The 12,229-nt window shown below is 38.9% G+C and overlaps 1 protein-coding gene across 7 annotated transcripts in view; it reads left to right on the top strand.

Moving 5' to 3' along the window:
* LOC116700567 (solute carrier family 12 member 7) overlaps positions 1-8,020 on the top strand; it is a 31,325-nt gene extending 23,305 nt beyond the window's left edge. For 6 of the 7 annotated variants that reach the window (XM_032533860.1, XM_032533862.1, XM_032533864.1 and 3 more), the window contains 9 exons: positions 596-791; positions 1,234-1,403; positions 1,744-1,875; positions 2,161-2,268; positions 3,494-3,589; positions 5,433-5,602; positions 6,281-6,295; positions 6,607-6,740; positions 7,816-8,020. In XM_032533860.1, coding sequence (XP_032389751.1) covers positions 596-791; positions 1,234-1,403; positions 1,744-1,875; positions 2,161-2,268; positions 3,494-3,589; positions 5,433-5,602; positions 6,281-6,295; positions 6,607-6,740; positions 7,816-7,907 — 1,113 coding nt within the window. In that variant the 3' untranslated portion in view covers positions 7,908-8,020. The remainder of the gene's footprint in view (positions 1-595; positions 792-1,233; positions 1,404-1,743; positions 1,876-2,160; positions 2,269-3,493; positions 3,590-5,432; positions 5,603-6,280; positions 6,296-6,606; positions 6,741-7,815) is intronic. The other variant, XM_032533865.1, reaches the window with a different exon arrangement.
* Positions 8,021-12,229: the final 4,209 nt, after the last annotated feature.

Genomic DNA, 12,229 nt, shown 5'->3' with positions numbered 1-12,229 from the left:
TGCGTAAATAAAACCCCAATTACCAAAACTGGTTTAAAAAAATAAATAATATTTGAAATAATTAGCCGGAGAGTCCGGTACCGCCTGACTCTGGAGATTAAATTGTGATTAGCGCTCATATTCAAGTTAATGTTCAATAGTTTATTTGGTTATTATTTTAATTTTTTATTGCTATTTTTCCTTTGAGTCTGGCTAAAACCTCTTTAGGGGGAGCCAAAATTCATCTATGCAGTAAAACCCCTGCTTAAAACAACAATGCAGGAAAAATCCTGCTTAAAACAACAATGCTGTTTTTGGAAATACTAGGATAGCATGCAAACTGCATACTAAAATAAGACTGAAAGCTACCATGCCACAATCAAATTGAAGTTATTTTTGGGCAAACTGGTAATACTGCTTATGTTCACTTTACATATTCACCTGTTTTTGTGCAAAGTCATGTAAACAGGTTACATGTAGAAAAGATGCTCCCAGCATTTTATACAAGCAGTGAGTATCAGCAACTCAAAATATTGTGCACAGTTCATAATCTGAGACCGTTTTTATTGTCCTTTCCTTTCCTTCTCCTTTGTTTTGGTCCTTTTGGACCGCGCAGAACTTAAAAGCAGCGATGGCTGCAGAGAAGATGAAGGGTTTCTCCCATGTGGTGGCGTCATCCAACCTGCGAGACGGTTTCTCCCTGCTCATCCAGTCAGCAGGACTGGGAGGAATGAAACACAACGCCGTGCTGATGGCCTGGCCGGCAGACTGGGGACAAGCCAGGGACTCCTCCGCCAGGAGGAACTTTATAGGTAAACTACACAGGAGTGTCGTGAAGGAAGGGTGGGACAAAATCAGAGCATACATTTCTACAGTATTAAGTACATGAAACCTGAGTTGATATGTATGCCCTTTAAACAATTAATAGTTTTCCTGCATGTCATTGATTTTAGACTGTAAGGTCCCATATTTCTAAGAGGCACTTTTCTCTGATCTTACTAACATCTTTACAGGTATGGGTTATTTTACACACAATGTCAGCAATTTGAGGACACAAAGGAGTTGGAGCCTTTGCTGGCAATCCAACAACAAGTAGTAGGGAACTTCAACTTTCTCTCTGCAAGAGAAAAAGGGAAAGACTCACCGGAAAAACACAAGGGAACAGCACAGAGAGAGACAGAACTGTATCCCACATTTAAAATGCCTCGCCATTAATACCTCTCTCTCTCTCGCTCTCGCTCTCGCTCTCTACAGAAACAGTAAGAGAGACTACAGCGGCTCAACAGGCTCTGCTGGTTGCTAAGAACATTGACCATTTCCCTGGAAACCAGGAGCGTCTGAAGGGGGGGACCATTGACGTGTGGTGGATCGTTCATGATGGCGGACTGCTCATGCTGCTGCCATTTTTACTTAGTCAACACAAGGTGCGTGTGCGTTGTTATTTCCTATTTCCTTGTTTTTAGCAGTTTGCAGTGCGGAAAAAAATAGTCTTTTATATATCAACAGATTGGATCCTCTATGTTGCATTGATATGTACAGTACGTAACATGTTTTTCACACTTTGTTTTTACTGTAGAGGCTACCAGTCTTCACATTATCATTAATAAAGGAAATGTAAAGAGTAATGCTTAATGTCTCACATAGCTCCCTAAGTTTGCTAAAGTTACTCATGTTCCACCTAGATCACAGATGGGATTACATTTTTTTTTAATTTTTCGCTGTGTGTAACCAGCAGCTGATGTACGGCATTTCTTATTTCTGAAGGTATGGAGGAAGTGTCAAATGCGAATCTTCACGGTGGCCCACATGGACGACAACTCCATCCAGATGAAAAAAGACCTCCAGATGTTTCTCTACCAGCTACGCCTGGATGCAGTGGTGGAGGTTGTGGAGATGGTGAGACTATTTGTAATTCAGACAATTCAATTATTCATTTATCTAATAAATGGTTGCTCCAGGTGGTAGTCTAACCTGCCCTTGAGCAACATACTGAGAGGTGACCTGTTGACTTTATACTACTCTATCAGAATCAGAAATCAGAATCAGAAAATGATTTATTGCCAAGTAAGTAACACTTTTGGAAATTTGCCTTGGAACATTAGCCACAGAAAATACATTTAATAACTATATTTAGTAGTTTGTATACAAATCTGAAATTGCAAATGTTTTATGTCCCTCAAGCATGAAAGTGACATCTCAGCCTTCACCTATGAGAAGACGCTGGTGATGGAGCAGAGGTCTCAAATGCTTAAACAGATGCAGCTGTCCCGCACTGAGAGGGAGAGAGAGGTACCGTGACACTCATGTTATAACATTTGCACTAATACAAATAATACATGTCCTTACACAAACATGTGGACACATTCAAAACAACAATAGCAAGATGTTTTTATGAAGGACTTACAAAACTGTAATGTTATATGCAAGTATTGACACATTTAATTCAATGGAAATGTTAACAAGACAAACTTAAGGAGATAGTTTGGATATTTTAAGTGGGGTTGTATGAGATACTTACTCATAGTCAGTGTAATAACTACAATAGATGGCGGTGGGTTAATTTCGGATTCACCAAAGTCACGCAATGACAAACAAACTAAACGGCCAAGGCAGCAGTAGACTTCTGACATAGTTCTGCAAGGTAAAATTTGTCCAAGGAGTCTGGTGTCTTTGAATAGATCATACATTCCCCATCGCAATAGGGTGGCTGACGGAAAGGTAGAGTAGTGAAAATAGGATTGAAATATCGTACACTTGAACTGATATTGGTCTTTTTAGATGGCTTATTTTGGGTGACCCTGTCCACATGTGTACATTGCTTTGCTTCTGGGGGTGGCAGTAGCTCAGTCCGTAGGGAGTTGTGTTGGGAACTGGAGGGTTGCTGGTTCAAGTCCCTAAGTCCAGACCAAAGTACAGAGTGTGGATTGGTAGCTGGAGAGATGCAATTTCACCTCCTGGTCCAGCACTGGCAGCCTACTTACTCTAAACATCTCTATATTTGTGCATGAATAGGTCCTGAGCATGTGTGTGTATTTCAGAATTGTGTGTAGTGATTACAACGGAGTGTAAATTTTAATTTCCCCACTGGGGATCAATAAACAGTATAAATTATTATTCTGTGTCAGTACTCCTGACTGCTTCCCCAAACTGGGGCCATGCCGAACCCCATCTACTGTCTATGGATAGGTACCTCATACAACCCCACTTAAAAAATCTGAACTATCCCTTTAACACTGTCCACAACACTGTAAACACGCTAAAAATGTCTACTTTGTAAGGTCCATACTCAAACAAGTGTTATATTCTATTTTGAAATATTCAGGTGCAGTGTTTACACTTTAAGACATGATATAGAAATGCTTTAACAAACTATAAACTAATATGTTACAGCTGTACTATACTGATGTAGCTATCTTCTGCCCAAGAGAAAGGTGTAACATAACTCATCTTGGTCTGTTCTGCTGTTGTTGACCTTTGAACTCTTCCCCTAATCCTAACCTGGCTTTGTGATCAGATTCAGAGTATCACAGATGTATCCCGCAGCTCCATAAAGAGGAAGAATTCACCAGGTGCCCCCTCCTTCAACACCCTGTGCATAGAAGAGGATAAGGTAGTCCCAGCGACCAAATGGCCCGTAGTAGTCGACCATTACGCCTTTGGTCCCTCTATTTACCATGCCATCCTTTTTTGGCATAATAATCCTTTAATAAGAACTGCAGTGCTTTAGGACCATGCTGTCATCATAAGATGAATTTAGAGATAGAAGGTTCAGTCTCAATGTTTTCTGTCTTCCCCTCATTCACTGTATTGTAGATGCTGAGGGGGCAGAGCCGTAGAGACCAAAAGCTTCCACTAGAGGCAGACAGATTCTTCACTGAGCCTTTAAATGTTCACCCGACTCCCAATACTGGAGGTCCACATGAGACAAAATCCAGTTATCACTTACTTACCGTTGCATCCATTCCCTCAGAGATTCTAACACACAATTATGGAGTTTATGATGTTTATGACATTTATAGCAACAGAGCTTTGGGTCCTCCAGGATCCCCATCCTGTTGTTACTAGGCAGTAATGGTTGAAATCCTCAAGTGTGGTTTGGATCCCCCCCACCCCTCCTCCCTTGTCTCTTATCATTGATATTGTGACATGTTTAGTTTTTCTGTTTAAAGATAGTTTATTATTGTCACACACTTTTATGCACAGCACAACATAGTGAAAATCTGATTCTACATCCTTAACAGAGCAGGTTTATTGTGTCCACTGTAAAACAGTGTGTCATCACCATAAACCTTTTGTATTACCTGACGGCCCTAATAAACTCATTTAAATAAATTGTCTTAACATCCTTTTATGGTCATATTTGCATGTCCCTCATAAGTGTAAAGCAATGACATATTTGCAATTACATTGCGTTGTGGTAAAATTCCCACTAATACTTATTTTAGAGATTACTACTGAATAGAAAAGTAGAAATAGAATAGTTTTGTTTATTTTGAGAGAAGTAGTAAAATCATATTGGTGTTTAGCATCAACTGTATAAAAGGAGTAGAATAGCCAACCAATGGTTCTTAGACTACCGTTTGTCTTTAGCATTATGGTCTCCATTTTGTTTCTTTAAAGAGAGAATTGACCATAATTAGAGCTCAGTTATCAGCTAATGCTAGCACTAGCTTGCTAGCTTAGTTAGCAAGCCATAAGTCACATTAAACATGATATTATTGAAATGATAATTTTAGCTAGTGAAAAACCGGCATACTGTACAACAAAATGTACTTTCCAAAGAAAATGAACAGCAGACTCCCTATAGTTTCTTTTGGTACAACCAAATGCAAATAGAACTCTGACCCTTTAACGGTGTGTTTTCATTCAGTTCATGAAAGTCAAAAGTTATAATACAAAACATGGACACCCAAAAACAGGTTCATGGCTTTTTAAATCCATAGAGTGCCATAGAATATCTTTGCTGGGCCTCTATCTTGATTGGTCTGGTTGCTCAGGTAGCGTCTACTCAATCACAAACCACGGACGTGGCTTATGATTGACCAGACACATGCTTAGGACGTAGCGTCGTCAAAGCATCCCCTTCTTTATCGTCTATTTTTCTCTACATTGGACAACCATTTACAAAGTTAACATCATGTTGTATTAAAAAATACTTTAAACTAGCAATTGAGGCCATAAACTCATTAAACTCATTAAGGCACTTCTGCAGTGGCTTCACTGTTCAGACTCGAAGGCTACGTCCACTTCTTTTATACAGTCTATGGTGTTTCCCAAAAGCCACCAATGAGAGTTTGATTTTTTTGAGTTAGGCCTTTACTAGAAAGGATATAATTGGAAATCCAATTGCAAAATGTTAAAGTTTTATTGATAGAAATAATGAGGATTTAACATGCCTGAAAACTACAATGGCCAAACTGTCTTTTTATCATCTGATCTATCTTTTTGTTTAGGCACAGTTGATCCATGACCGGAACACAGCGTCTCATTCTAAAATGAATGACAAAGCTGCAGGTGCCACACCAGATCGTGTCCACATGACGTGGACCAAAGACAAACTGGTCAATGAGAGGAACAGACAAAGAGAAGGCATGGGAGTTAAAGACATGTTTAACATGAGACCGTAAGTAGATACAGATACCCTTCCTGATTTTTGTTATAGTGCCCAACATGTCAAACATGTTTATATTCACCTCAACACTAAATGTGATTTATTAGATATGGTTAAAAGAATTTTCATATATTGCAATTTTATCACTATTGTTATTATATGTATTGTGTTTATTCATATGTGCTGCTGTTGTACTGCACTTAGCTCCAACACCATTAATGATAGAATTGTATTTGGAGTTATCAAGAGGATGTGAAAGGCTAAAATCCTTCTGAATTGCTCTAATTTTTGAAAATTCAGCACCTAATTGGTCATATTTTGATGTATATTATCTAGGGGTTGTCCTCCTAAAGGATTAATGTGTAGGATTTAGTAGGTTGTATTGGCAGAAGCCTTGAAACAAAGGTTCTACACGCTTGGAAAGGAATGGGGAAGGGAAGAGGGATTCAGTTAGTTTTCATCTGCAACCTCCTGCTAGACTGCACTAAATCCAACACACTGGTCCTTTAACTGCATTCAATCATTTTGCTATTGACTTGCGTGTTTTTATATGTAATTTGCAGATACTGTTTTATTGCAGTGAATGGCTTATTTTCCAAGACCTCTGTACATCTAGATGATCTAAAAATTAAGACACAGACATAATTATTGTGTTAATATTGAACATGTTTTGTGTTCCAAATCTTCTAGAGAGTGGGAGAATCTGTAAGTCACTCTATCTTTTGCTTTTTATTTGCACGTGCATGCTCTCTCCGTGCATGCACAATGTGAGAATGGTGTCTGTTGTCTTGTGTGAAGATAGGTAACCGGCTCAGTTTGCATGAGTGTCAGGGTGCATAATGAAACATAAGGACGCCTAATGTGTCTGTATATTGTATTTGACTCAGATTCCCAATCACACATCCTGTGCTTTCTGTAGATTGCTGATTTAGAGTATCATACTGAAACAGCCCTCTGACTTTGGAAGGGATTGCGGGATAACCAATGCTCTGATTAATGTCTGTTGTCCAATGTAGTAGCCAGTCCAATGTGCGGAGGATGCACACAGCTGTGAAGCTGAATGAGGCAGTGCTCAAGAAGTCCCGTGATTCACAGCTGGTATTGCTCAACATGCCGGGGCCGCCAAAGAATAAGAAAGGGGATGACAACTGTATCCTTTTTCAGTTAATCAGTCGTTAGACGAGTCATTCAGTCAGTCAAATAAAGTTTTTATATTAAAAGAATAGCTCCAAGATTTTAGGAAATGTGCTAATTAGCTTTCTTGCCAATAGTTACATTAGAAAACCAATACTACTTTCATGTCTGTATGCAAATAATCAGGCTAGAAACAGCAGGCGTGTAGCATAGCTTAGCTTAGCACAGAAACTTGAAATAGGGGTAAACAGCTAGCCTGGCTCTGTTCAAAGTCAACACATTTCACCAGAGGTCTCTAATTGACCTGATATGTCTCGGTTGTTTTAATTGTACAAAGATGAAGCTTAAAGAAGACTGAGTGAGGTGTAATAAACCAAAACATGTTGTTTTTACACTTCGGTTTGCATATGGATTACAAAAACAAGAAACGGCATGTTAATTAAAGAGCTTTTGAGGTGATATCAGACAGATATGTTTATTTCCTTTAGACAGAGCCAGACTAGATGTGTCCAATTGTTTCCTGTCTTCATTGCTAAGCTAATTGAGTTAGCAAGAGGCCATAAGAAAGACCTATTGTGTCCTGTACCAATATAATCTGCCATTTTGTCAATTCCAATTTTGCCATTAAACATATGTTTTCACTTAATTTGGACACAGCCAGGCTAACTTTTTATCCCTGCTTTAAGTATTAATGCTGAACTGCGGTAACTGCCCACTGGCTTTAGCTTCATAGTTACCAAACATTATGGTGCTATTGATCTTCTCACCTAACTCTCGGCAAGAGAGTGAATAAAAATTACAAAAAATTTTCGGCGTTTTGGGTTGCAACAATTTAGACCTCGTAGGCTATGTAGTGACGTACAAGTTAAAAGTAGCATCAAATGGAACGTATGATAAACACTCAAGTGGAGTAAAAACTCATTATATGTATACCTAAGCACATTGCTTGAGTAAATGTGCTTAGGTACATTCCACCACCAACAGAAGCATGTTTCACACCCATTAATGGAGGTTCCAGTGGCTACATCTGAAAATAGCAGCATGTGTTGCTGTAATGTACAGTATGTCCTTAACCAGAATGTGTCTCTCAGATATGGAGTTCCTAGAGGTCCTGATGGATGGCCTCGACCGTGTGCTGTTGGTTCGTGGAGGTGGTCGGGAGGTCATTACCATCTACTCCTAGCACCGATTGGTTCATTATTGTTTGGAAGGGCATTGAAAGGGAACATTGTTGGGACAGTAAGACCCCAGAGGGCAGGGGTTTGACAATGAGACATGGACAAAGATGTCGGACAGGAAAAAGGAGGACCATGATTGCTACGAATTTCAGGGGAGTCTACCTGCAGCACAGCCTGAGCTCAGCGCATCACTTTGGGGCAAAGAGGGCTCTGTACACCCCCTCCTCCTGAGGCTCCTTAACTCTACCACATATATACACTGTGAAGAGAATAGAGAGGTGTGGAGATGTTATTTTCTCAGATAAACTGTTTTCTGAGAGAGCTTCCATTTTAATTTAGCATGTTATTCTGCTTTACCAGGCATTTGTTGGAGGAAAGAACTGGAAACTACAGCATATTGTCAATTTTAGCATTTCACGGATTGTGGTAGCTGGTAACTGTTTCATTGTTATCATCACTGTTAGTGAGGTTAAAGCTAAAGTCCCATTGATTAGTATACTGTAAGTAACAGTTCCAGAGCAAATGTTGCAGTATTGATTATAATCTATAGTATGTCTTGAACATTGCTTATTAACTGTTTTTGTTTGTCACAGATAACATAGGTGATCAAAAAGGAACATTATAGTGAAAATGCAAAAGAGGAAATGCAATTGTTTTTTTTAACTGATTTTAGAATTTTAGGATATTTTAGTTGAGTTAGTGTATTTGTTCATGTATTTGATTGACTTGTTTGTACTGGAGCAAAGGATACTAGTATGCAATGATGAGGAAAATGAACATGAAGCCTATGTACCAGTATTTTCCATTAATATGGCTGTAACAATATACAATGTTGCCATGTTAGTTTGACAAAAAAAGTGACATGTTAACTGAAAAAGAAAAACACGACAACTGACAACACGATGAATTGCACACCGCTTGCAACTCATTTCCCCATCTCAAGTTCCGATTCCTAAAAGATATTGCGATGATGATGATGGTACAGCCAAACACGGCCATAGAGAGTTGCAGCTGAGTGCAGTATGCCTACTAATGCCTTCTATATGCCTCATCTAATTGTGATTATCCATATGGCAAAGTATAAATGTTGCCTTTTTGCCAAGAAGAGAAACATTTCAGGCAGGGAATTTAAATCAACCAAGTATTTAATATTCCAGTCTGTCAATGCTTGTAGTGTTTTTTGAAACATACATCTTGACTGATCAGATCAGTCAAAATTTATCAGACTGTAAAAAAGATGGCCTGATGTGAAGCAGAGGATGTACAATTATATATGTGCTTCAGTCACCACTAACCCTAAGCGGCGTTTGTGTTCCGTTTGGCAATGAAAGTTACTGCCATTTATTTATTTATTTTAAACTTTACGAAACAAACGGCGCTACGTCACGTTCTGCGTCACATGTGTAACCCGAAGTGAAGTAACAGAACAAATGTACTGATTATAACCCAAACCACGATTTTTTTTTTTTTTAAACTTACTATTAAACTAAGTTGTCATGGTGCCTATATATGACCAGACTGCGACCAGTTCACTGCGTTAACGATGTGTTTAAAACCGTTCTCTGTTATACACTCAAAAGTGTAGATATGACAACTGAAAATGCTCTTGTGGGTTGTTTTGAAGGGTAGGACTGCACGTCCTATATGGTTGTATGGTGTGGAGGACTTGTTGGTCGAGTGATAGTTATTTTCTAGTTGAGTTGGTTTCTGTGTGCGTACAATGACTTTGTGTCTTTAAATGTGTTGGGATATAAACTAAACAAGCTGAAGTAGGAAGCTGCGGTTTAACTATGATCAATTCTTCACCAGATAAACCGCATCAAATATAAATCTTGACATCAATAAATCAACATTTAGATCTTGCAGAAAAATTAAAGTGTCGTGCCACGATAGACAGCTTTATCCAATGCTTTGAAGATTATGTTTGAAAGACTGAGTAGCTGTAAGTTTGACATTATAATCAATAAATGCATTTTTATTGAGTATCCATCTCTATAAGAGCTTTGTGGACTATTTGTGTCTATAAATATGCCCCACAAAATGTTCTGGCCCACAGTGAGAAGTGTTTAATCAGACTTTAATGGGAACTCCCATAACATCACATGAAATAAAGACACACAGACAAAAGGCAGGAACCATCAAAGCAGGAAATCCGTATACAAAGGAAACAAAGCTGAATGAATGGTCAGTCATATGGAGCTTACTGTGATTTCTCTGATTGTCCTCATCTCAACTCATCTTTGAAACATGTAATTGTTCAGTAACTGAAATTTAAAGTCTCAAAATCTAAATCAATTTGCTGTTGTCATTCTTCTTGTTTACATAGTTGCATCCGCCATTATTACTGTTACACTATTGTAACATATACCCGGAGCTCTGACGCAGCTAAGAGCTGAAATGGATTGTTGTCATCTCTTACATAACTGGTCCCTAATCAGTTTCCAAAACTCAATTTAATCCTGAAATAATCATTGTCTCTTGGCTCACAAAAGAACAAAGACAATCTTGGAGCTGCAGTAAGAAGCTTTGGGGAAACTTGGCCTTGGATAAATGGCTTCCTGTTTGTCCCACAGTGTTTGGCTGGGTCAGCACGCACAGAACAACAACAACAACAACAACAACAACAATGATCTTGGTCTGATGGGATCATTCTCTGAACTACAACTCTGCTACTTTCGGTGCTGTTTGTAATCTGTACTCTTTGCTCACTTAAAAGTGCAGCCTGTCTTTTGCTAAGATTCAGGAAAGTTAACCCGATTTGACACTTTATTGTTTCACCAATGGGGAATCTTGTATGGTGGCCACGATCATCCACATAAAACCACAATAACCACAAGTGTCACTGTTTAAACCAGTTGTCATAGCTCATGAAAAGCAAGAAAGGAAAATGATGGGTTAACATTTTACTTCATGCAAATGCAGGAGGTTTTATCATCCAAAGTTATGCAGATTTTCCCAACTTGCTTCTGTTGTGTCAGTATGGTTAAAGTTGCATAAAAGAACAGCCTGCAGTCATTATCCTGCAGGATAGCTGTCCTATATTGGCTGATACAACATTTCTGTATCATGTGGTACTGCATGTTTGTGTTGTGGCAGGTCATGGCTGGTGTTTTCTCAACAAGACAAGCCTCAGAAGTAAAAACCTGTCTTTATACACGGGTTGAGCCTCCTGACTGGCTGATAGGAGAGGCTCTTTGATTGGAGGGCTAGATTTACTGACGTGTTACATCTGAACACAAACGTGAATATGCGTCTATTATACAATGAGCAGGATATGATATTACATGTTATTAATCTTGAGTTTACTATGGACAGTTATGCAATTAACCAATTCAATTAAATATTTAAATTGATTGACAGCCCTAGAATATACCTAACAGGTTTATCTCTGAAGTTGACCACAGCCATCATCTTCCCACAGCTTCAACTGACCTTCCAGTAATATTGGACGCTTTGGCTTTTCTTTCTCTTCTCCGAGAGCTTAAACTGGGAGATAAGCTAAAGACGGAAAGCACAATGTGGCTCAAGAGAAAACGTAGTCCGTAAAGACAGAGGATGAGGGCGGAGAAAGAGAAAGGGTGTGTACTTTTTTTCTTCTTTTATCTCTGAGTCATTATCATTCCAGCATCTGCTAATAGTGGGGTGTTAACATCACAAGATGGATCATTTCACTGAGACTCTCTGATCTTGTTGACCCCTGAAGCTTTGTCTCTACTGGCTTGGGACAAAAGTCCAGCACTAACTGGGCCAGTTGTTTCTGAACACCGCTGAGAAATGTGTGATAAAATACAATATTTTTTTGAAAGTTTTTTTGGTATTTCTTCCTGAACAAAGGGACCTGTTCTTTAAAAATCCTTTTATAAATGATGTTAAACTCATTTATCCTGTGGCCATGAAGACTAATCTGAAGATTGCTATCTGGTTAGCTGTCTGCCTTCATCTGCTCACCGTGGGACACAGAGCCAGACACATAACTCTCAATTTATGATAAAATGATTATTGATCTGCAGGCAGCCACTAACGTTGTTGGAGTCTTTTGGTCCTTCAAATACAAATGTTTGGTTTTTTTTTGTCATTTTTTCAAGAACGTCCCGCAAACTGGTGAAACTCCTCAGCCAAACCCTAAACACCAGATTTTGATTAATGGGTGTTTGTGCATTGTAAAACATAACAGTGTCTGGGATCAGTATGGTCCGTGTGACTATAACAATATTTTCTTTTCTGACTGATTAAAGCTCCTTAAACACAGAGAGCAACCAGACAACAACTGGTGATGCATAAATTACATTTCTTAGTCAGGTGAACTTTCTGGAGCAAATCCCCCCCC

Source organism: Etheostoma spectabile, chromosome 13 (assembly GCF_008692095.1).
Source record: "Etheostoma spectabile isolate EspeVRDwgs_2016 chromosome 13, UIUC_Espe_1.0, whole genome shotgun sequence".
In the NCBI taxonomy this organism is placed as follows: Eukaryota; Metazoa; Chordata; class Actinopteri; order Perciformes; family Percidae; genus Etheostoma; species Etheostoma spectabile.
This window is presented reverse-complemented; position numbering and strand designations above follow the sequence as displayed.